The sequence below is a fragment of the Ostrinia nubilalis genome, chromosome 29 (assembly GCF_963855985.1).
Source record: "Ostrinia nubilalis chromosome 29, ilOstNubi1.1, whole genome shotgun sequence".
Taxonomy (NCBI): Eukaryota; Metazoa; Arthropoda; class Insecta; order Lepidoptera; family Crambidae; genus Ostrinia; species Ostrinia nubilalis.
The window spans coordinates 1,263,659-1,290,149 of record NC_087116.1 but is presented as its reverse complement, the minus strand read 5'-3'; the positions used below and the strand labels follow the sequence as shown (position 1 = coordinate 1,290,149).

The following is a 26,491-nucleotide window of genomic DNA, read 5'->3' as shown; positions in this document are numbered from 1 at the left end:
ACTAAGGCAGTACAATCTCACCTGTAGTACACTGCACCTCTCTTGACTGCCCTGCCTATACAAGGTCCCGGTCTCTTTGGAGACACTCCAGAACCTAATTTTAGTACCACGAACCCTTGATAATGATTTCTGAAGTACCAGGCTCACATAACCTCTAAGGAAGTAGCATCTCACCTGAAATACATCTTCAGCAAGCTAGGCACGGCGTGGGGGTCCCTTGCAACCGCCGGCGCGGTCAATTCCGGCGCGGTTCCGGCGTCGAAAGCGGCTCGGAGACGTTGCGTGAGCCCCGACCCGCCGGACAGACGATACACGCCATCCACTGCGCCTCGGGCTTCGATGGCGCGGGCGCACTCGACTAGTACTTGAGGCACTGTGGAGGAATGTACTGTGATTAGAACTTGGGCTAGAAATAAATAAAGAAATAATTAAAAAAATAAGCTTTTATGATAATACTCGTCAGTACGAATCAAACGAGCCCAAACTCAATGGGGTTATGTAGTTTTATTGCAGAATTTCAATCACCTTCCAACTCCATCATCGGAACAACTCCAGGTCATAGCAATGACTAGAATTTCTAGATTTAATAAGTCTGAAATCTATATTTACTACCTAGAAGTACCAGGCGCCCATAACTATGGAAGATTCTTACCGTCAAGTCCAATGGGTATCAAGTGAACTCACATTCCCTCAATACATCATCATTTCACTATCTTCCATACATTTGCTACCTAGACCTACCAATCTATCATAAACTGACCGTCATGTCCCACATTGAGCAGGTCAAGCTCCATCAGGATGTCTCTTAATCCATACATTTTCGGATTGGAAGTACCAGGCGCCCATAACTATGGAAGAACTAACTCACCGTCATGTCCAACATTCAGTAGGTGTTCTCCCAAGTCACAGCCAAACACTCGCTCCCTCAGTATGCCTTGCTGCTTCAAACTCCTTCGGGAGGGTCGAGACAGGATGAACGATCGGAACAGACTGATCAGCTTGCCATGCTTCCGAAGGACTGGTTTCACTGGGGCTACTGCTACGGATCTGGAAATAGGTGATGATGGTAAGTTTTTTGACGAAAATAGATATTGTGGATCAGAGTCAGGTATTACAAAACAGATAAATCTGCTGAGGAATTCTGAGAACAATTGATAAATTAACTACGGATAAAAAAATAGGCCTTAATCTTAGAAAACATCTTAACTCTCTGAAAGTACCAGGCACCTAGAACTTTGAGGGATACTCATCAAATGAGGGCTATCGTTTTTATACTTAACATTTGGCACCCCTGGCGATTGACAGGACCTTACTCTACAGTGGCGCCATCTTGATGAGTGCAAATGCGATAGTCCTCCTACCACTTTAGCGCTCACCAGTTGGCGCCACTGTCTTCGCTACTAGCAAGTGACAGGACCTTACTCTACAGTGGCGCTAACTGGTGAGCGCTAAAACGATAGCCCTCATTATAGGCGGGTACAGATTTGAAATACTAGTGCCCGTTTTCACCATCAATCCCTAATTTTTAAGTGACCCGATATGAAAACAAAATTCCTGTTATGTGTTACCATAGGAGTCACTTAAAAATTAGGGATTGATGGTGAAAACGGGCATAGGAATCCTATCCCTACATCTGGTATAGACCATTTATTCATTACCTAAGTACCAGGCACCCAGAACCACTGAGAAGTAACTTACCCAACTATAGGCGGCGGTTGCGTCATATGTCTGGGCACTTTATCTCCGATCACAGCTACGCAATGGTGCGGGAAGAATCCCACTCGGAATCCGCGCTTGCCGCGCCACCATAGGGACTCTTGGGGACCTGTGGAAACAATAGTCTCCATCATCATCATCATATCAGCTATAGTCTGGTCGTAGAATTAGAAGACGTAGAATTTTGTCCAATGACCCCAAGCTACCCATCCTTATCGCTCGCGCGTAATTATGTTGCTGTCGCGCTCGCACACTCACTGCGGGCGCCCGTCGCGCAGTCGCGACAGCAATATAAATACGCGCGAGCGATAAGGATGGGTAGCTTGGGGTCATTGGACAAAATTCTACATGCTCACAGACCGGGCTTTATAGGACGTCCATTGCTGAACATAGGCCTCCCCAATGCAGTGAAGATCACGTCTCGGCATAATATGTATTGTAGGACGACCTCTGCTCGATGGACCGATGACTTCATGTTTCACTCTTATTACAGGTCTAGCTCAAAACTGAGTTATTGCCTGAGGTATGGGAGTGGCATAGCAGGGGTGACATATGACGTGATAGAGCATACAAGTCTAAAACACATCTAAAGTCACACTGACTTTTGACGTCACAAAAACACCCCTCCGTGCCGCTCTCATACCTCGGGGACCGACTCAGTTACGCGTTAGACCTGTATAGTCTGGTCCGTGAGCACGTAGAATTTCGTCCAATGACCCCAAGCTACCCATCCTTATCGCTCGCGCGTAATTATGTTGCTATCGCGCTCGCACACTCACTGCGGGCGCCCGTCGCACAGTCGCGACAACAATATTATTACGCGCGAGCGATAAGGATGGGTAGCTAGGGGTCATTGGACAAAATTCTACGTGCTCACGGACCGGGCTTTAGTATGAAGACCCTTTTCAGGAAAATTTACGCTTGACCTGGCATAACTTCAAGACAACATTTATCGGCTGATGCTAAGTATCGCGTGAAATGGCGGTGGTACTCTCAGACTTTGGTCAGGTGTCATTTAGCATTACTAGAACCTATTCTAATGTAGACCTACCCGGCATATCGATGATGGAGATCATATCTCCAACTTCGAAGCTTATTTCGTCCCGTGCCTGCAAACAAACACAAGATTAATAACTTTTTAAAAAAATAAAACCGACTTCAAATGCGTGAACACAAAAAAAAACTAAAATTTAAAAATATTGCGTATAAAAAGTTCATCCCCAATTTTCCACCCTTGGGGGTGAAATATTTTCTTCAAATTCACATGAAACCACCCTTTTGATAATACCTATTCAACAAAAAAATATTCGTTCAAATTGATTTATAATCGGCGGAAATATTGCGTATAAAAAAGTACATCCCCAATTTTCCACACTTGGGGTTGTTTTTTCTATTATTAAATTTAAATGGGACCACCCTTGAGGTATTACCTATACGCCGAAAAAAGATTTGTTCAAATCGGTTCATAATTGGCGGAGTTATCGCGTAACAAACAGAAAAAAAAACATACGGGTCGAATTGAGAACCTCCTCCTTTTTTGAAGTCGGTTGAAAATCAGATTTTAATTATTTAAAAAAGTGTTAATTTAATACTACTGCAGTACTTATTATTATTCTGTGCTACTGCTATTTATTGTAGAATCGATATTTGGGCTATTGTCGCCTTTCTTTATATTTACCTGCGACACATATTTCCTGACGGAGTAAGCGGCTGCTACAGCTGGAGTGTTTATCGAGCTGGAGTCTTCGTTCGCCACCAGTAGTTTGTGACCTGCAACAAATTATTATGTTGAGAACTATTAAATAATTAGACAACAGTTCTCTGAGGCCATTCTGAGGTACCAAGCACTCAGAGATAACCAAGAGTTATGTATGATCCCTATCGAGGTAACATTAAGGTCCTCACCATTATTGTCCATCAAAAGAGGGGGAAGAGGGCAGCGAGTAAGCAAGATATTCCAGATTGTACCAGATCCATCTATAGTCTGGTCCGTGAGCACGTAGAATTTTGTCCAATGACCCCTAGCTACCCATCCTTATCGCTCGCGGATAATTATGTTGCTATCGCGCTCGCACACTCACTGCGGGTGCCAGTCGCACAGTCGCGACAGCAATATAATTACTCGCGAGCGATAAGGATGGGTAGCTAGGGGTTATTGGACAAAATTCTACGTGCTCACGGACCGGGCTTTAGGAGCAATCCCTATTTCCTGGATCTAATATCGCCCCTATTCTAGACACAAAGTACCAGGCGCCCAGAGCTAACCAAGAGGTATCGTTGCCTCTTGCTAGACCGTGCGAATTGGAGTGCCAATAACACCCTTATCCCAGTCACAATAAGGTCACCTTTGTTATCCATCTGGAGCAAGTTGAGCACGGGCCCGCAGCCCCGTAGTGAGCGAGTCGTCGAGGTGGTGCGCGTAGTGCGCTATGGACCCGGTGGTAGTGCTCGTCGTGTTGGGGAGGCAAAACGACGGAGAGTGAGGCAAAAAGAAAGAAAGAAAGAGAGCGGAGATGGTCCAACTAGCAATGCGTCAATGTACCAGGCGCCCAGAGCTATCCAAGAGTAATCTCTACCTTCTCATGCTACATACACTTAACTACTTAGACTTAACATACCATGATAAGTGTGTGACGGAGAAAGAGAGGGACGAATAGAAATGGAAAGAGAGAGGGAAAGAAGAGTGTGCGTCAATGTACCAGGCGCCCAGAGATACCCAAGAGTAATCCAAGAATCTGATTTCTGGGTCTAAAGCCTGGTCCGTGAGCACGTAGAATTTTGTCCAATGACCCCAAGCTACTCATCCTTATCGCTCGCGTGTAATTATGTTGCTATCGCGCTCGCACACTCACTGCGGGTGCCAGTCGCACAGTCGCGACAGCAATATAATTACGCGCGAGCGATAAGGATGGGTAGCCAGGGGTCATTGGACAAAATTCTACGTGCTCACGGAGTATTGCAGGGGCAATACTAATAGGGATTCTAGACAAAAAGTACCAGGCACCCAGAGCTAACCAAGAGGTATCGTTGCCTCTTGCTAGACCGTGCGAATTGGGGTGCCAATATCACCCTGATCCCAGTCACAATAAGGTCGCCTTTGTTATCCATCTGCAGCCAGTTCAACACGGGTCAGCAGTTGAGCGAGTCTTCGGCGATGATGGAAAGGTAATGAGCGTAGTGCGAAGAGAGAGAGAAATGGAAAAAGAAACAGAAGAAGGAAGAACAAAACATATAAAACGCGCGTCATGTACCAGGCGCCTAGAAATACCCAAGAATTAACTCCCTTTGGCTGTCAATATCGCCTCCATTCTAGTTACAACGTACTAGGCGCCCATATCTATCCAAGAGTAATCTAGCCTCCACTGGGTAGACCATGCCAATATGACCTCTATTCTAGTTGTATTAAGATTCTTACCTTTATTATCCATCTGCAGCCAGTTCAACACGGGTCAGCAGTTGAGCGAGTCGTCGGCGATGATGGACAGGTGGAACGCGTAGTGCGAAGAGAGAGAGAGAAAAGGCAAGAGAAGAAGGAGGAAAAACATATACAACGCGTGTCATGTACCAGGCGCCTAGACATTAAATACCCAAGAGTTAGCTCCCTTTGGCTGCCAATATCGCCTCCATTCTAGTTACAAACTACCAGGCGCCCATATCCATCCAAGAGGTATCACTGCCTCCACTTAGTAAGCCGTTCGAATATCACCCCTATCCTAGTAGTATTAAGGTGCTCACCTTTATTGTCCATCTGCAGCCAGTTAAACACGGGCCCGCAGTTAAGCGAGTCGTTGGCGATGATGGACAGGTTAAAGTAGTACGAGAGAACGAGAGAGAGAAAAGGGAAAAGAAAGAGAGGGAGAGAACGGAGAGGGTCCAACTAGCAGCGCGTCAATGTACCAGGCGCCCAGAGCTATCCAAGAGTAATCTCTGCCTTTTCATAGCTATTGCTACAACTTAACATACCATGATAAGTGTGTGATGGAGAAAGAGAAAGAGACGGATAGAATTAAAAAAAAGAGAGAGGAGAAAAGAAGAGTGTGAGCGTCAATGTACCAGGCGCCCAGAGACACCTAAGAGTAATCCAAGAATCTGCTTTCTGGGTCTAGTATTGCCCCTATTTTAGACACAAAGTACCAGGCGCCCAGAGCTAACCAAGAGGTATCGTTGCCTCTTGCTAGACCGTACAAATTGTGGTGCCAATATCACCCTTTTCCAGTCACAATAAGGTCACCTTTGTTATCCATCTGGAGCCAGTTGAGCACGGGCCCGCAGCCCCGTAGTGAGCGAGTCGTCGAGGTGGTGCGCGTAGTGCGCTATGGACCCGGTGGTAGTGCTCGTCGTGTTGGGGAGGCAAAACGACGGAGAGTGAGGCAGAAAGAAAGAAAGAGAGTGTGTGAGAGAGAGAGAGAGAGAGAGAGAGAGAGAGAGAGAGAGAGAGAGAGGACATGGTCCAACTAGCAATGCGTCAATGTACCAGGCGCTCAGAGCTACCCAACAGTAATCGCTACCTTCTCATAGTCACAGTGTAAATGACGGAGAAAGAGAGAGAAAGAAAGAGAGAGGAAAAGAAGAGCGTCTATAGATACTCAAGAGTAAATAAATCGCTGCTTCCCAGCTGCCATTATCACCCCTATTCTAGACAAAAAGTACCAGGCGCCCAGGGCTAACCAAGAGGTATCGTTGCCTCTTGCGAGACCGACCATGCGAATCGGGGTGCCAATATCACTCTTATAATAAGGTCACGTTTGTTATCCATCTGCAGCCAGTTCAACACGGGTCCGCAGTTGAGCGAGTCGTCGGCGATGATGGACAGGTGGTGCGCGTAGTGTGAAGAGAGAGAGAAATGGAAAAAGAAAGAGAAGAAGGAGGAACAACATATTATTATACCACGCGCGACATGTACCAGGCGCCTAGAAATACCCAAGAGTTGGCCTTCGTCTGCCAATATCGCCCCCATTCTAGACAAAAAGTACCAGGCGCCCAGAGCTGACCAAGAGGTATCTCTCCCTCTGCTTGGTAGACCGTACGAATCTCACCCCTATTGCGGTAGTATTAAGGTCCTCACCTTTATTATCCATCTGCGGCCAGTTCAACATGGGCCCGCAGTTGAGCGAGTCGACGATGAGCGTAGTACGAGAGAGAGAGAAAAGGGAAAAAGAGAGAAGGAGAGAACGGAGAGAGTCCAACTAGCAGCGCGTCAATGCACCAGGCGCCCAGAGCACTCAGAGCTATCCAAGAGTAATGTCTACCTTCTCATGCTACAACTTAACATACCATGATAAGTGTGTAACGAAGAAAGAGAGGGTCGAATAGAAAAAGAAAGAGAGAGGGAAAGAAGAGTGGCGTCAATGTACCAGGCGCCCAGAGCTAACCAAGAGGTATCGTTGCCTCTTGCTAGACTGTGCGAATTGGGGTGCCAATATCACCCTTATTCCAGTCACAATAAGGTCACCTTTGTCGTCCATCTGCAGCCAGTTCAGCACAGGCCCGCAGCCCCGTAGTGAGCGAGTCGTCGAGGTGGTGCGCGTAGTGCGCTATAGACCCCGGTGGTATTGCTCGTCGTGTTGGGGAGGCAAAACGACGTAGAGTGAGGCAAAAAGAAAGAAAGAGAGAGAGAGAGAGAGAGAGAGAAAGAGAGCGGAGATGGTCCAACTAGCAATGCGTCAATGTACCAGGCGCTCAGAGCTACCCAAGAGTAATCGCTACCTTCTCATATTCACAGCTTAGCAGACCATAGTGTAAATGACGGAGAAAGAGAGAAAAAAAGAGAGAGGGAAAGAAGAGTTTCCATAGATACTCAAGAGTAAATCGCTGCTTCCCAGCTGCCATTATCACCCCTATTCTAGACACTAAAGTACCAGGCGCCCAGAGCTAGCCAAGAGGTATGAATACCTGGGTCTGCCAAATGCCTACAAGCTAATATCACCCTTATCCCAGTCACAATAAGGTGACCTTTGTTGTCAATCTGCAGCCAGTTCAGCACGGGCCCGCAGTTGAGCGAGTCGTCGGCGATGATGGACAGGTGGTGGGCATAGTATAAGAGAACGAGAGAGAGAAAAGGAAAAAGAGAGTGAGGGAAGAGGAAAAACTTGTACAAAGCGCGTCATGTACCAGGCGCCCAGAGCTATCTAAGAGTAATCTCTGCCTTTTCATAGCTATTGCTACAACTTAACATACCATGATATGTGTGATGGAGAACTGTCCTATGCATGACATTGACAGTGGGGCGCCACCGTCAATACCGGATCGCTGGTTCCGATTTTTGCCATGTTGGAAACCATATAGTTGAACGATGGTAGCGCCCCCCTGTCATTGAGTTTGGTGGGACAGTTCAGCGTGGGTTATCTATATCAGAGAACAAGAGAGAGAAAAGGAAAAATAGAGTGAGGGAAGAGGAAAAACTTATACAAAGCGCGTCATGTACCAGGCGCCCAGAGCTATCCAAGAGTAATCTCTGCCTTTTCGTAGCTATTGCTACAACTTAACATACCATGATAAGTGTGTGATGGAGAAAGAGAGAGAGACGGATAGAATTAAAAAAAGAGAGAGGAGAAAAGAAGAGTGTGAGCGTCAATGTACCAGGCGCCCAGAGACATCTAAGAGTAATCCAAGAAACTGCTTTCTGGGTCTAGTATTGCCCCTATTCTTAACACAAAGTACCAGGCGCCCAGAGCTAACCAAGAGGTATCGTTGCCTCTTGCTAGACCGTGCGAATTGGGGTGCCAATATCACCCCTATCCTAGTAACAATAAGGTCACCTTTGTTATCCATCTGGAGCCAATTGAGCACGGGCCCGCAGCCCCGTAGTAAGGGAGTCGTCGAGGTGGTGCGCGTAGTGCGCTATGGACCCCGGTGGTAGTGCTCGTCGTGTTGGGGAGGCAATACGACGGAGAGTGAGGCAAAAAAAAAGAAAGAAAGAAAGAAAGAGAGAGAGAGAGAAAGAGAGCGGAGAGGGTCCAACTAGCAATGCGTCAATGTACCAGGCGCTCAGAGCTACCCAAGAGTAATCGCTACTTTCTCATATTCACAGCTTAGCAGATCATAGTGTGAATGACGGAGAAAGAGAGAGGGAAAGAAGAGCGTCCATAGATACTCAAGAGTGCTCAAGAGTAAATCGCTGCTTTCCAGCTGCCATTATCACCCCTATTCCAGACACTAAAGTACCAGACGCCCAGAGCTAGCCAAGAGGTATCAATACCTGCGTCTGCCAAATGCCTACAAGCTAATATCACACTTATCCCAGTCACAATAAGGTCACCTTTATTGTCCAACTGCAGCCAGTTCAACACGGGCCCGCAGTTGAGCGAGTCGTCGGCGATGATGGACAGGTGGTGGGCATAGTATCAGAGAACGAGAGAGAGAAAAGGAAAAAGAGAGTGAGGGAAGAGGAAAAACTTATACAAAGCGCGTCATGTACCAGGCGCCCAGAGCTATCCAAGAGTAATCTCTGCCTTTTCGTAGCTATTGCTAACTTAACATACCATGATAAGTGTGTGACGGAGAAAGAGAGGGAGAGACAGATAGAATTAATAAAAGAGAGAGAGGGGGAAAGAAGAGTGTGAGCGGCAATGTACCAGGCGCCCAGAGCTAACCAAGAGGTATCGCTGCCTCCGCTTGGTAGACCGTACGAATCTCACCCCTATCCCAGTAGTATTAAGGTCCTCACCCTTATTGTCATCTTACTGTTACTCAAGAGTACGCTGCTTCCAGGCTTATAATATCGCCAATATCGCTCCCATTCTAGACAAAAAGTACCAGGCGCCCATAATCATCCAAGAGTAATCGCTGGGTTCACTTGGCTATGTATGAGCCAGTGGTAGTGAGAATTGAGATAGAAAGAAAAAGAGAGAAAAGGGGAGAGAGAGAGAGAAAGAAAGAGAGTAAGGGAGGGTCAATACGCCCAGAGATACCCAAGAGTAATCCAAGAACCTGCTTTTTGGGTCTAATAACAGTAATAACACCCCTATTATAGACACAAAGTACCAAGCGCCCAGAGCCGACCAAGAGGTACCGCACCGATGCCTTTTGCTAGACCGTGCGAATCAGGGTGCCAAATCACCCTTATCCCAGTCACAATAAGGTCGCCTTTGTTATCCATCTGCAGCCAGTTCAACACGGGTTGAGCGAGTCTTCGGCGATGATGGAAAGGTAATGAGCGTAGTGCGAAGAGAGAGAGAGAGAAATGGAAAAAGAAAGAGAAGAAGGAGGAACAACATATAAAACGCGCGTCATGTACCAGGCGCCTAGAAATACCCAAGAGTTTGCCTTCGTCTGCCAATATCGCCCCCATTCTAGTACTACTAGTAATCTCTGCCTTCTCATAGCCACAACTTAATAACATACCATGAATAGTGTGTGATGGAGAAAGAGGGAGAGAAAGAGAGATACAGATAGAATTAAAAAAGAGAGAGGAAAAAAGAAGAGTGTGCGTCAATGTACCAGGCGCCCAGAGATACCCAAGAGTAATCCAAGAAGCTGCTTTCTGGGTCTAGTATTGCGCCTATTCTAGACACAAAGTACTAGGCGCCCAGAGCTAAACAAAAGGTATCGTTGCCTCTTGCTAGACCGTGCCAAATGCGGTGCCAATATCACCCCTATCCCCGTAGTGTTAAGGTCCTCTTACCCTTGTTATCCATCTGCAGCCAGTTCCAGAGAGAAAGATCATCAGAGAAAGACGAATAGACAAAGAAAGAGAGAAGGAAAGAAGAGTGTGCGTCAATGTACCAGCCGCCCAGAGATACCCAAGAGTAATCCAAGAATCTGCTTTCTGGGTCTAGTATTGCCCCTATTCTAGACACAAAGTACCAGGCGCCCAGAGCTGTCCAAAACCGCCTTCTTTTAGCCACAACCTAGCAGACCATAATGACCCCTACGAAGGAGAGTGAGAGAGAGAGAGAGAGAGAGAGAATAAAAATAGGGAGAGAACGGAGAGGGTCCAACTAGCAGCGCGTCAATGTACCAGGCGCTCAGAGCTATCCAAGAGTAATCTCTACCTTCTCATAGCTACAACATAACATACCATGATAAGTATGTGACGGAGAAAGAGAGGGACAGATAGAAAAAGAAAGAGAGAGAAAGAAGTGTGCGTCAATGTACCAGGCGCCCAGAGCTATCCAATAGTAATCGCTGCCTTCTCATAGCCACAACTTAGCAGACCATAATGTGTGTGTGACGGAGAAAGAGAGAGAGATAGAGACATAGGAATTAAAAAAAGAGAGAGGGGGAAAGAAGAAGAGTGTGAGCGTCAATGTACCAGGCGCCCAGAGCTATCCAAGAGTAATCTCTGCCTTTTCATAGCTACAACTTAACATACCATGATAAGTGTGTGATGGAGAAAGAGAGACAGATAGAATTAAAAAAAAGAGAGAGGAGAAAAGAAGAGTGTGAGCGTCAATGTACCAGGCGCCCAGAGATACCCAAGAGTAATCCAAGAAGCTGCTTCCTGGGTCTAGTATTATTGCCCATATTCTAGACAAAAAGTACCAGGCGCCCAGAGCTAGTCAAGAGTAATCAATACCTGCGTCTGCCAAATGCCTACATGTTAATATCTCCCTTATCTCAGTCACAATAAGGTCACCTTTATTGTCCATCTGCAGCCAGTTCAACACGGGTCTGCAGTTGAGCGAGTCGTCGGCGATGATGGACAGGGTGGTGCGCGTATTAGTGCGAGAGAACTAGAGAGCGAGAGAGAGAAAAGGAAAAAGAAAGAGAGGGAGAGAACAAAAAGGGTCCAACTAGTAGCGCGTCAATGTACCAGGCGCCCAGAGCACTCAGAGCTATCCAAGAGTAATCTCTACCTTCTCATGCTACAACTTAACATACTATGATAAGTGTGTGACGGAGAAAGAGAGGGACGGATAGAAAGAGAAAGGGAGAGGGAAAGAAGAGTGTGCGTCAATGTACCAGGCGCCCAGAAACACCCAAGAGTAATTCATGAAGCTTTCTGGGTCCAATATCGCCCCTATTCTAGACACAAAGTACCAGGCGCCCAGAGCTAGCCAAGAGGTATCGCTGCCTCCGCTTGGTAGACCGTAAGAATCTTACCCCTATCCTAGTAGTATTAAGGTGCTCACCTTTATTATCCATCTGCAGCCAGTTCAGCACGGGCCCCCAGTTGAGCGAGTCGTCGGCGATGATGGACAGGTGGTGCGCGTAGTGCGAAGAGAGAGAAAGGAAAAAGAAAGAGAAGAAGGAGGAACAAAATATACCACGCGCGACATGTACCAGGCGCCTAGAAATACCCAAGAGTTTGCCTTCGTCTGCCAATATCGCCCCCATTCTAGACAAAAAGTACCAGGCGCCCAGAGCTGACCAAGAGGTATCTCTCCCTGTGCTTGGTAGACCGTACGAATCTCACCCCTATCGCGGTAGTCCATAGTGTAAATGACGTAAAAAGAGAGAGAAAGAAAGAGGGAAAGAAGAGCGTCCATAGATACTCAAGAGTAAATCGCTGCTTCCCAGCTGCCATTATAACCCCTATTCCAGACACTAAAGTACCAGGCGCCCAGAGCTAGCCAAGATGTATCAATACCTGCGTCTGCCAGATGCCTACATGCTAACATCTCCCTTATCCCAGTCACAATAAAGTCATCTATGTTATCCATCTGCAGCCAGTTCAGCACGGGCCCGCAGTTGAGCGAGTCGTCGGCGATGATGGACAGGTGGTGCGCGTAGTGCGCTATGAGCCGGTGGTAGTGCTCGTTGTCTTCGCTCGATAGCTCCTCGGTGACATTGGGTAGACCAGTATACGACGGAGATAGAGACAGAGAGAGAGAAAGAAAGAAAGACAGAGAGCGGAGATGGTCTAACTAGCAGCGCGTCAATGTACCAGGCGCCCAGAGCTATTCAAGAGTAATCTCTGCCTTCTCATAGCTACAACATAACATATACATGATAGATAAGTGTGTAACGGAGAAAGAGAGGGACAGATAGAAAAAGAAAGAGAGAGGGAAAGAAGCGTGCGTCAATGTACCAGGCGCCCAGAGACACCTAAGAGTAATCCAAGAAACTGCTTTCTGGGTCTAGTATTGCCCCTATTCTAGACACAAAGTACCAGGCGCCCAAAGCTGACCAAGAGGTATCGTTCCCCCCGCTTGGTAGATTGTACGAATCTCACCCTTATCCCGGTAGTATTAAGGTCCTCACCTATGTTGTCCATCTGCAGCCAGTTCAACACGGACCCGCATTGAGCGAGTCGTCGTGATGGACAGGTGAGCGTAGTACGAGAGAAAAGGAAGAAGAAAGAGAGGGAGAGAACGGAGAGGGTCCAACTAGCAGCGCGTCAATGTACCAGGCCAGTAGCGCTAGTGCTGTCTTAGCGAGTGCACGTTCGTTCGACCAGTTTTTTCAATAGTGTTGTCAGTACATCTACCACTATCGATATCGAGGTTATTCGGAACCAGCTATGTGGTGGACATCAACACGAAATGGACAAATTCCTCGTTAGGTCTTCGTCGAATCCTAACCTTCACAAGCGACAAGCCGATGAGTCATCATCAGCAGCTCGAACTGCAAAAAGGCAAGCCTTCGCCCGCTCTGTGGACAAGGGACGCCCACAATCCATCTTCCACGAAAATAGCTTCGAGCCACTCCAAACTGATGTGGACACCGATACAGATTCAACTACACTGGAAAATGCCGCTCAAAAAAGTAAGAATCACATACCACCTATCATCCTGGATATACCCAAAGACTTCACACACGAAAAGATCAAAAACCTGGTATCGACATATACAAAAACTTTTCACCTCCAATACCGGGGCCAGGGAAAAATATCAGTCGTCTGTTACTCAGCTGAGGCACACAATTCTCTCAAAGAAGGACTTCGAAAAGAGAATGTCAACTTCCTGACCTACTCCAGGAAGGATGAAAGGACACCTAAATTAGTTTTGCGTGGCCTACCTGTCTGCCTTCAACATGAACTACCGATTGAACTAGCAGCCTTGGGATTCAAAGACACCTCGGTAACGGTAATGAAAACCAAGAAAACTGTTGAATGCCCGCCTTTTCTAATTAAATTGGCTCCCGGTGCAGACATTAAAAAGTTTCGCCAAATCAGATATATTCTTAACTGCGTTGTTACTACTACAAGATACCGTCCGAGCCAAACACTGGGCACACAATGCTTCCGATGCCAAGCATTTGGTCACTCCTCAAAGAACTGCAACATGCCTCCCGGGTGTATAAAATGCGTAAACCAGCACCCCATAGGGCAATGCCCAAAGATAGACCGTCACGAACCAGCTAAATGTGTAAACTGTGGCGAGAATCATCCTGCAAATTATAGAGAATGTACTGCAAGGATGGCCTACGTCAAACGAATCCGCGATCGCCAGGAAAGTCAGCGAAAGTCTAGGAAAACAGCACCTTACGTTCCTGGAAAATCTTGGGCTGACGTTACTAAAGAGTCTCAAAGCAAAAGCCTGCCAATACCATCACAGAAGTTTGACACCTACGAATACAGGGACACCTCCATGATGCACTTAACCTTAGACAGGAGAAATTATAATCACAACATAGAATCCACTACATCTACCCAGCAGGAGAAAGTACCTGAAGACAATGACGTTGTTACAAAAGAAATTCTTACAATTCTGACTGCTGTCAGAGATCTTAAAAGTAAATTTGTCACTTGCAAATCAATGCTCGACAAAGTAATGTTGGTCCTCGCGCACCTTGGGCACTGTGTGTGAGCCTGGCTGCCTTAAAGTACTACAATGGAATGCTGATGGCGTTCGGGGTAAAATTCATGAGTTAACGAGTCTGGTGAGTGTCTTAAGTGTTGATATTGTGGCAATTAGTGAATCCCGCCTAAGCTCTAACATATCTCTTACAACTTCGGGTTACGTAATGTACCGACGTGATAAACATACAAACGGTCGTGGTCAGGGTGTTGCCATACTGGTTAAAAATAACATCGAACATAGCATTGTCAGCATGCCTGATACGCAGCATCTTGAAGCCGTTGGAATCAAGTTGTTGGTGTCTGGCAGTGAACATATTTTTGTGTCAGCTTATCAGTCTCCCAATCTCCCTTTTATTACTAGTGATTTAGACATACTACTGGCACTTGGTCAACACGTCATAGTAATGGGCGATTTTAATGCAAATCACGATCTGTGGATACCTGGAATTATAAACTCTCATGGGCGTAAACTGTTTGATCACATGCTTGCATCACATTTCTCAATTCACGCAAGCTGTACACCAACTCTCATACACTATCGTTCGGATCTTACCCCTACTAACCCCAATCTGGTCATAACTCAAAACATAAATCCAATAAGCCAAATCGAAGCGCTAAATAGCCTCTCATCAAACCATTTGCCCCTTTTCTTTACTGTAGGTGGCAGTCCTATTCTTAAGAAGCCTCTTAGCTACTTCAAATACAATAAATGTGACTGGCAGACATTTCGTGATCATCTCAACAATTCTATTTCTCTGGACTCTCGCACCTGTCTAACTCGGGATGAAGTTGATGCAAGCGTAGAACTATTTAATGACTACTTGTTTGAAGCTCGTGATCGGTGTGTGCCTGTAGAGATTGGAACTGAAAGCAAAAGTACAGTACTTCCGTGGTTCATTCGCAGACTGATTAGATCTCGCAACCGTCTGCGGCGCGATCTCCTTAGTACGTTTGTACTCGATGACAAGAGGATTATTCGGCAGAATATAAATTCGCTTCAGAGAGTTATCAAGGATAAAATTAAAAATCATATGGATTCCGCTTGGAATAAAAAACTAGCCAAGGTCGATAACCCAAGTAGACGTGCGCGCCGCCGCGGCGCGCCGCCGCCATAAGGAGTCAGCGCGCCGCCGCCGCCGCCGGTAGTTTAAAATACACGCCGAGACAAAATCAAAATCAAAAATATTTATTCAGTTTAGACCACAAGTGGCACTTATGAACGTCAAATATAAAAAAGAGGTAGCCCTTATGGGGCACTTTACATGTCTCCTTATCTTTTGGGCCCTACCAGCGCTTCGAGACAAACAATATGGCAAGTGCTGAGAAGAAACGCCGGAACAAACTCAGTCACCACTTATTGCCAGGAATTATCTAACGAATAGCCAAATTTAAGTACATCAAATATGTGCAAACTGAACTGACCACGCATCCTTGTCATCAATATAGTGTCGAACCTTGTAGTACCCTCTGGACATAAGGGTATTTTTTATATGTATCTTAAATTTGTTTATTGGCAATTCGACAAGGTTGTGTGGTTAAATATGGTAATCCCCAAGAATGAATTACCTATTTTATGCAACCTAAATGATGGAACAGCAAGTTTAAAACTCTTTGGAGACTGTTTCTCAAGTAATAGAGGAACATGAAAACGATCCAATCTCTGAAGACAGTGAAGACGTGGTAGAGAGACAGAAGCTCGTGCCTTATTTGGAAATTTGGCAAACATACCTACAGTTAAAACTTCTACTCCAAAGAGATGGCACAGTGTCTTAGAACTGCTCGAAAGTATGGCGCACTTGATTTTAGCAATTCTGCGAGCTATGTCGGTTACTTTGGTTCTCCTGCGGATCTCCTCATTTCTGATTCGATCACGCAGGAAAACTCCGAGTATAGCCCGCTCCATCGCCCTTTGGGTGACCTTGAGCCTTCTTATGAGGCCCATAGTAAGCGACCATGTCTCAGATCCGTATACTATCACTGGCAACACACACTGGTCAAAGTCTTTTGACTTGAGTGGGCGGGGCACATAGCTCGTAGAGACGATGGCCGTTGGGGCAGGAAAGTTCTCGAGTGGCGACCACGGGCTGGAAGACGTAGCGTGGGCAGGCCTCCTACTAGGTGGACCGACGATCTGGTAAAGGTCGCGGGAAGAGCCTGGGTGCGGGCAGCGCAGGACCGTTCGTTATGGAAAATCTTGGGGGAGGCCTTTGTCCAGCAGTGGCCGTCATTTGGCTGAAACGATGGCACACTGTTGTAATATCATCATCATTTCAGCCACAGGACGTCCACTGCTGAACATAGGCCTCCCCCAATGACTTCCACATCGCACGGTTGGTAGCGGCCTGCATCCAGCGCCTTCCTGCTACCTTTATCAGGTCGTCGTTGCGCTGCGTTTTCCGGTAGGTACGCGGCCTCCATTCCAGAACCTTGCTGCCCCATCGGCCGTCAGTTCTGCGTACTATGTGACCTGCCCACTGCCACTTCAGCTTGCTAATCCGTCTAAACCCGTTGTAGCTAAAGCTGTTGTAATAGGAACCCGATAAAATAGCATCATACGTCGGATAGGGCCAGATGGTATGACAATTTCCTAAGCAGAATGGATTTTGTTAGAGGATTTACGCAATTTTCTGAGCAAGTTTCGGCAAATTGTTGAAATTTTATCAGCATCAAAATCGAGCACAATCAACCTTGCTCTCGTATTTAAAGCCGAAATAAAAGACGTGCTTAATTCGATTGACAAGTCGCTAATAATAACATCCTTAAAAAGGAAAATGTTGATGAAACTGGACACACGCTTCCCAGCCAGTAAGGCTGTTGTTGCTGAAGCATTATAAGACTGTAGGTTTATGAAGCTTGGAGAAGTTGACTTCTATCTGACTGCTAACGAATTAACTCCAGCTGGTTTTTTGGCAGAATATACCAAAGAATTAATCCCTTACTACGAACATATTCAACCATTATTACACCAGGAGGGTCCCCAGGAAGAAGCGAGTACAACGGGACTATTCCCACCTCTCGTTCCCACCACTGCAACTCCTGTGTAGCCAGGATCTACAGCTTGACCGCCACAAAAACCCAACCAATAAAGGTCAAGAAGCGAGTACAAGTAAAGTTTTAATACTTTCCCAACTCTCGCGCAAATACAGCATGCAACACAGTTCTCATGGTTCCGGCTTCGATGATGCTGTTGACCAGGAAGCTTGGAAATACCTAGCTACTGCTGATCCTGCGGAACTTGAAGACGGGGACATCTTGTCTTCTACTGGCAAACCAGACAATCTGCCTACCCGCGTTTATCGTCATTCGCTCAGGCTTTGTTATGCATTCCAGCAACCAGCACTCCGAGTGAAAGAGTGTTTTCGGTTGCTAGATTGCTTTTAACAGCCAAAAGGTCCCGGCTCAGTCCATTTAGGGTGAATAAAATAATTTTTGTGCACGACAAATACAAAAGTTGCAAACAAAATATTTCTGTCAAGAAAAGTGGTTGAGTCAACTTTTTACTTTACTTACTAAAGTTATTTCGTTTAAACGTGGTTTTTCATTATACGTCTTAATAAGTATACAAAGTTGAAAAATCCCACGCCGCCGGCGTTACGCCGCCGCCGTGGATTTTTTCGTGGCGCGCCGCCGCCCGATTTTTTTCGACCGGCGCGCACGTCTAAACCCAAGTTCAGATATCTGGCGTGTGGTTAAATCATTAAAAACGAAGTCTGCAATTACACCCCCTTTGATTAAAGCAGATGGTACCCTGACCAACAACACTTCTGAGCAGTGCGAAGTGCTCGCCGATACCTTCCAATTAAATATGTCCCTAACCCATGATTGGCATGACCCTCAAGTGGCTTCTAAAGTTCAAGAATCTATTAACACCCTAGATGATCACAACGTAACTGGTGTAATACCTCCTCTGATACGTCCCCATGAGGTATGGACCCTTATTCGAAAACTTAAGAGACGCAAAGCTCCTGGGCAAGATAATATTCACAATGCTCTTTTAAAGAATCTGCCCCAAAAGGCTGTTGTCTACCTCACAAAAATCATGAATGATTGTTTTCGTCTCAGTTACTTCCCCAAGATGTGGAAGTCTGCTAAAGTTATTGCAATTAGAAAACCTAATAAGGATGCAAAAATTCCTGTAAGCTATCGTCCAATAAGCCTTTTACCGGCACTAGGAAAACTTTTTGAAGCTGCTATCTACACTCGCCTTCTCAAAGTAGCTGCTCACGTGCTGCCAAATGAGCAGTTTGGTTTTAGGAGTGCCCATTCCACAAGTCATCAACTGGTCAGAGTAACTGAGCATGTGTCCCATAATCTCAACTTACGGCAGTCCACGGGCATGTTTCTGCTCGACATTGAAAAAGCATTCGACACAGTATGGCACGCCGGTCTTCTTCATAAATTAATAGCCATAAATGTACCTACTCACATAGTCAAGATTATACGATCATACCTCACTGACCGCAGTTTTAGGGTCTTTATTGGCGATACTTCCTCCCAACCGAGACACATTCTAGCTGGTGTACCCCAGGGGTCCATTCTAGGCCCCTTTCTGTACATAATATACGCACATGACATCCCCATACAGCCACACACGAGTCTAGCATGCTTCGCCGACGACACCGCATCGCTAACTTCATCCTTGGATGAAGATCTCATAATTAGCAGACTGCAGCTGTCGTTAGATAGTCTTAAAGATTACTTCCACAAATGGAAACTAAAATTAAATGAGGCCAAAACAGAGGCAATCATGTTTTCTCGTAAACGTAGATTACCGACGAGAACCTTAAAAATAGGTGCGCATTCCATTCCCTGGAAGGACTCGGTGAAGTACCTTGGTGTTACCTTTGACCGGAAGTTAAGGTGGACCAAACACCTATGTGACCTTAAAACTAAAGGTGCATCTGCTATGATTGGCCTAAATCCCATTTTCAACCGCAATAGCCCCCTCAGCTCGACCACTAAGCTACGCATCTACACGACTCTCATAAGACCCTGCCTTACATATGCCTGCCCTGTATGGAACACTACCTGCACCACTAACCACCAATCGTTACAAGTAATTCAAAATAGAGCCTTGAAAATAGCTTATAATACAAAATTTCGAACCAATTTGCTAAAATTACATGAAACCATAAATCTGTTAACATTACGTAATTACCTCTTAAAACTCACTCGTAAATTCTTCGATAATGTAGCATCCCATAGTAATCCCTTAATTTATAATATTGCAGCCACGAAAATACAGGATTTATCGTATATCGATACTTACGGCACATACCGCTTACCCCATCACTACGCATGACGTCGCCTTTTGTCCTGCGTATTCACACAAGACCGGTATTCTATACAAGTCCAGTATAATCTGCGCCGGCTCACGGTGTTCGGTGCTCGGTTCGAGGGACCAACAAACTTTGTCGTACTTCTTATAAAAACTACCCAACTTGCAAAATTATTCAGTTTGTTAATTGAATCATTCTTTAAAATATGAAGTTTACACTAAAAGCTTCATAATGTTTTTGCTTTATGATAATATTTTACAATTATTTGTGTTAGCTAATAGTTTTGTTTATAAACTCAGTGCAGTTAAGCTTTGAGAGGTGTTTTTGGCCTGGTGAAGTGTTATCGCATTTAAGATGTAAGTTATACTGTATGGTATTATTTTTATAGTGTAACTGTATAATGTGTTTTGTTTAAATAAAGAATTTTGAAAAGTAAAGTAAGTAATGTACCAGGCGCCCAGAGCTATCCAAGAGTAATCTCTACCTTCTCATGCTACAACTAAACATACCATGATAAGTGTGTGACAGAGAAAGAGAGGGACGGATAGAAAAAGAAAGAGAGAGTAAAAGAAGAGTGTGCGTCATTGTACCAGGCGCTCAGAGATACTCAAGAGTAATCCCTGCCTTCTCTTAGCCACAACCTAGCAGACCATAATGACCCCTATCCCAGTCACAATAAGGTCACCTTTATTGTCCATCTGCAGCCAGTTCAGCACGGGCCCGCAGTTGAGCGAGTCGTCGGCGATGATGGACAGGTGGTGGGCATAGTATCAGAGAACGAGAGAGAGAAATGGAAAAAGAAAGAGAAGAAGGAGGAACAACATATACCACGCGCGTCATGTACCAGGCGCCTAGAATACCCAAGAGTTCACCTTTTTTTTTATGTGAACGATACTATTTATTCAAATCTAACAATATTCTATACATATATACAACAAAATGTTAACAAATAACTACTAAACTATAACTAAATAAAAAAAGGGTAAAAATAGTTTACCTTCGTCTGCCAATATCGCCCCCATTCTAGACAAAATGTACCAGGCGCCTAGAGCTGACCAAGAGGAATCTCTACCTTCTCATGCTACAAAATAACATCCCATGATAAGTGTGTGACGAAGAAAGAGAGGGACGAATAGAAAAAGAAAAAGAGAGGGAAAGAAGAGTGAGCGTCAATGTACCAGGCGCCCAGAGCTATCCAAGAGTAATCTCTGCCATTTCATAGCTATTGCTACAACTTAACATACCATGATAAGTGTGTGATGGAGAAAGAGAGAGAGACGGATATAATTAAAAAAAAGAGAGAGGAGAAAAGAAGAGTGTGAGCGTCAATGTACCAGGCGCCCCGAGACATTTAAGAGTAATCCAAGAAACTGCTTTCTGGGTCTAGTATTGCCCCTATTCTAAACACAAAGTACCAGGCGCCCAGTGCTGGCCAAGAGGTATCGCTGTCTCCTGCAAGACCGTGTGAATTGTGGTGCCAATATCACCCTTATCCCAGTCACAATAAGGTTCTTTGTTGAGACCTTTGTTATCCATCTGCAAACAGTTCAACACGGGCCCGCAGTTGAGCGAGTCGTCTGCGATGATGGACAGGTGCAGGGGTGCGCGTAGTGCGCTATGAGCCGGTGGTAGCACAGAATAATAATAAGTAGTGCTTGTCGTCTTCGCTCGATAGCTCCTGGGTCAGGTTGGGGAGGCCAGAATACGAGGGAGAGTGAGACAGAGAGAGAAAAGAAAGAGAGGGAGAGAACGGAGAGGGTCCAACTAGCAGCGCGTCAATGTACCAGGCGCCCAGATCTATCCAATAGTAATCGCTGTCTTCTTATAGCCACAACTTAGCAGACCATAATGTGTGTGTGACGGAGAAAAAGAGAGAGATAGAGACATAGGAATTAAAAAAAGAGAGAGGGGGAAAGAAGAAGAGTGTGAGCGTCAATGTACCAGGCGCCCAGAGACACCTAAGAGTAATCCAAAAAACTGCTTTAAGAGGGCTGAGTGTGAGTTTTCATCAAACGCGCTCACTAGTGAGCGCGTCAAAAATAGACATTTATTGTATGACGGATTGTACAGCGACCCTGGCGAGAAACGTTCAAAAACTAAAATTTTCATACCTAGTGAGCGCGTTTGATGTAAACTCTCTAAAGCTAGACCGTGCGAATTGGGGTGCCAATATCACCCTTATCCCAGTCACCATAAGGTCACCTTTATACAGGTGGTGGGCATAGTATCAGAGAACGAGAGAGAGAAAAGGAAAAAGAGAGTGAGGGAAGAGGAAAAACTGTACCAGGAGCCCAGAGCTATCCAAGAGTAATCTCTGCTATTTCATAGCTATTGCTACAACTTAACATACCATGATAAGTGTGTGATGGAGAAAGAGAGAGTGACGGATAGAATTAAAAAGAGAGAGGAGAAAAGAAGAGTGTGAGCGTCAATGTACCAGGCGCCCAGAGACATCTAAGAGTAATCCAAGAAACTGCTTTCTGGGTCTAATATCGCCCCTATTCTAGACACAAAGTACCAGGCGCCCAGAACTGACCAAGAGGTATCAATAAATCCGTCTGCCAAATGCATTCACTCTAATATCTCCCTTATCCCAGTCACAATAAAGTCATCTATGTTATCCATCTGCAGCCAGTTCAGCACGGGCCCGCAGTTGAGCGAGTCGTCGGCGATGATGGACAGGTGGTGCGCGTATAGATGACCCACGCTGAACTGTCCCACCAAACTTAATGACAGGGGGCGCTACCATCGTTCAACTATATGGTTTCCAACATGGCAAAAATCGGAACCAGCGATCCAGTATTGACGGTGGCGCCCCACTGTCAATGTCATGCATAGGACAGTTCAGTATTTTGGAACTATAGTGCGCTATGAGTCGGTGGTAGTGCTCGTCGTCCTCGCTCGATAGCTCCTCGGTGACATTGGGTAGACCAGTATACGACGGAGATAGAGACAGAGAGAGAGAGAGAGAGAAAGAAAGAAAGACAGAGAGCGGAGATGGTCTAACTAGCAGCGCGTCAATGTACCAGGCGCCCAGAGCTATCCAAGAGTAATCTCTACCTTCTCATGCTACAACTAAACATACCATGATAAGTGTGTGACAGCGAAAGAGAGGGACGGATAGAAAAAGAAAGAGAAAGTAAAAGAAGAGTGTGCGTCAATGTACCAGGCGCCCAGAGCTATCCAAGAGTAATCCAAGAAGCTGCTTTCTGGGTCTAGTATTGCGCCTATTCTAGACACAAAGTACTAGGCGCCCAGAGCTAAACAAAAGGTATCGTTGCCTCTTGCTAGACCGTGCGAATTGGGGTGCCAATATCACCCTTATCCCAGTCACAATAAGGACACCTTTATTGTCCATCTGCAGCCAATTCAACACGGGCCCGCAGTTGAGCGAGTCGTCGGCGATTATGGACAGGTGGTACATATAGTCATAGTACGGAGGAAGTGAGAGAGAGAGAGAGAGAGAAAAAGAGAAAGAAAGGGAACAGGAACAGATTATACAACGCGCGTCATGTACCAGGCGCTCAGAGATACCCAAGAGTAATCCAAGAAGTTGCTTTCTGGGTCTCATATCGCCCCTACTCGAGACACAAAGTACCAGGCGCCCAGAGCTGACCAAGACATATCGCTGCCTTCTCTTAGCCACAACCTAGCAGACCACAATGACCCTTAACCCAATCACAATAAGGTCACCTTTGATATCCATCTGCAGCCAGTTCAACACGGGCCCGCAGTTGAGCGAGTCGTCGGCGATGATGGACAGGTGGTGCGCGTAGTGCGCTATGAGGCCTATGAGCCGGTTGTAGTGAGATAGAAAGGAAAAGAGAGAGAGATAGAGAAAGAAAGAGGGAGGGTAAAAAGTGCGCGTCATAGAAATACCGAAGAGTTAGCTCCCTTTGGCTGCCAATATCGCTCCCATTCTAGACAAAAAAGTACAAAGCGCCCATATCTATCCAAGAGTAATCGCTGCCTCCACTAGGTAGACCATGCCAATATGACCTCTATTCTAGTTATATTCAGGTGCTCACCTTTATTGTCCATCTGCAGCCAGTTCAACACGGGCCCGCAGTTGAGCGAGTCGTCGGCCGATGATGGACAGGTGGTGGGCATAGTATCAGAGAACGAGAGAGAGACAAGGAAAAAGAGAATGAGGGAAGAGGAAAAACTTATACAAAGCGCGTCATGTACCAGGCGCCCAGAGCTATCCAAGAGTAATCTCTGCCTTTTCATAGCTATTGCTACAACTTAACATACCATGATAAGTGTGTGATGGAGAGAGAGAGAGACGGATGGAATTAAAAAGAAGTGAGAGGAGAAAAGAAGAGTGTGCGTCAATGTACCAGGCGCTCAGAGACACCCAAGAGTAATCCAAGACGCTAATTTCTGGGTCTAGTATTGCCCTTATTCTAGACACAAAGTACCCGGCGCCCAGAGCTAACCAAGAGGTATCGTTGCCTCTTGCTAGACCGTGCCAATTGCGGTGCCAATATCAGCCTTATCCCGGTCACAATAAGGTCACCTTTATTGTCCATCTGCAGCCAGTTCAACACGGGTCCGAAGTTGAGCGAGTCGTCAGCGATGATGGACAGGTGGTGCGCGTAGTGTGAAGAGAGATAGAAATGGAAAAAGAAAGAGAAGAAGGAGGAACAACATATACCACGCGCGACATGTACCAGGCGCCTAGAAAATACCCAAGAGTTTGCCTTCGTCTGCCAATATCGCCCCCATTCTAGACAAAAAGTACCAGGCGCCCAGAGCTGACCAAGAGGTATCTCTCCCTTTGCTTGGTAGACCGTACGAATCTCACCCCTATTGCGGTAGTATTAAGGTCCTCACCGTTATTATTTATTATCCATCTGCAGCCAGTTCAATATGGGCCCGCAGTTGAGCGAGTCGGCGATGATGGACAGGTGAGAGTAGTACGAGAGAACGAGAGAGAGAAAAGGGAAAAGAAAGAGAGGGAGAGAACAGAGAGGGTTCAAATAGCAGCGCGTCAATGTACCAGGCGCCCAGAGATACCCAAGAGTAATCCAAGAATCTGCTTTCTGGGTCTAGTATTGCAGGGGCAATACTAATAGGGATTCTAGACAAAAAGTACCAGGCGCCAAGAGCTAACCAAGAGGAATCGTTGCCTCTTGCTAGACCGTGCGAATTGGGGTGCCAATATCACCTTTATCCCAGTCACAATAAGGTCGCCTTTGTTATCCATCTGCAGCCAGTTCGACACGGGCCCGCAGTTGAGCGAGTCCCAAGAGTTAGCTGCCTTTGTCTGCCAATATCGCCCCCATTCTAGACAAAAAGTACCAGGCGCCCAGAGCTGACCAAGAGGTATCGCTGCCTCCACTTGGTAGACCGTACGAAGCTCACCCCTATCCCGGTAATATTAAGGTCCTCACCTTTATTATCCATCTGCAGCCAGTTCAACATGGGCCCGCAGTTGAGCGAGACGGCGATGATGGACAGGTGAGCGTAGTACGGTAGTACGAGAGAACGAGGAGAGAAAAGGAAAAAGAGAGTGAGGGAAGAGGAAAAACTTTTACAAAGCGCGTCATGTACCAGGCGCCCAGAGCTATCCAAGAGTAATCTCTGCTTTCTCATAGCCAAAACTTAGCAGCAGAGGCAGTCAATAATGAGTGTCTGACGGAGAAAGAGAGAAAAAGAAAGAGAGAGAAAGAGAGTAAGGGATGGTCCAACTAGCAACGCGTCAATGTACTAGGCGCCCAGAGACACCCAAGAGTAATTCATGAAGCTTTCTGGGTCTAATATCGCCCCTATTCTAGACACAAAGTACCAGGCGCCCAGAGCTAGCCAAGAGGTATCGCTGCCTCCGCTTGGTAGACCATAAGAATCTCACCCCTATCCCAGTATCATTAAGGTGCTCACCTTTATATTGTCCATCTGCAGCCAGTTCAACACGGACCCGCAGTTGAGCGAGTCGTCGGCGATTATGGACAGGTGGTGCGCGTAGTGCGCTATGAGCCGGTTCGAGTGCTCGTCGTCCTCGCTCGATAGCTCCTCGGACGTTGACGAGGCCAGAATACGACGGAGAAAGAGAGAAAGAGACCGGAGAGGGTCCAACTAACAGCGCGTCAATGTACCAGGCGCCCAGACCTATCCAAGTAATCTCTACCTTCTCATAGCTACAACTTCACATACCATGATAACTGTGTGATGGGAAAGAGAGAGAGACGGATAGAATTAAAAAAAAGAGAGGAGAAAAGAAGAGTGTGAGCGTCAATGTACCAGGCGCCCAGAGACACCTAAGAGTAATCCAAGAAACTGCTTTCTGGGACTAGTATTGTTCCTATTCTAGACACAAAATACCAGGCGCCCAGAGCTAGCCAAGAATATGTATCAATACCTGCATCTGCCAAATGCCTACATGCTAATATCTCCCTTATCCCAGTCACAATAAGGTCACCATTATTGTCCATCTGCAGCCAGTTCAACATGGGCCCGCAGTTGAGCGAGTCGTCGGCGATGATGGACAGGTGGTGCGCGTAGTGCGCTATGAGCCGGTGGTAGTGCTCGTCGTCCTCGCTCGATAGCTCCTCGGTGACATTGGGTAGACCAGTATACGACGGAGATAGAGACAGAGAGAGAGAAAGAAAGACAGAGAGCGGAGATGGTCTAACTAGCAGCGCGTCAATGTACCAGGCGCCCAGAGCTGACCAAGAGGTATCTCTCCCTCCGCTTAGTAAATCGTACGAATCTCACCCCTATCGCGGTAGTATTAAGGTCCTCCTCACCTTTATTATCCATCTGCAGCCAGTTCAACATGGGCCCGCAGTTGAGCGAGTCGACGATGAGC

The 26,491-nt window shown here is 46.2% G+C and overlaps 1 protein-coding gene across 1 annotated transcript in view; it reads right to left on the bottom strand.

Moving 5' to 3' along the window:
* Positions 1-26,491, bottom strand: part of LOC135085599 (GTPase-activating protein CdGAPr) — a 71,507-nt gene that overhangs the window by 30,349 nt on the left and 14,667 nt on the right. Inside the window, exons 8-12 of the mRNA XM_063980372.1 lie at positions 3,395-3,486; positions 2,768-2,825; positions 1,699-1,825; positions 869-1,047; positions 175-373 (exon numbers count right to left, since the gene is read on the bottom strand). Of these exons, the coding sequence (XP_063836442.1) occupies positions 175-373; positions 869-1,047; positions 1,699-1,825; positions 2,768-2,825; positions 3,395-3,486 (655 nt within the window). The remainder of the gene's footprint in view (positions 1-174; positions 374-868; positions 1,048-1,698; positions 1,826-2,767; positions 2,826-3,394; positions 3,487-26,491) is intronic.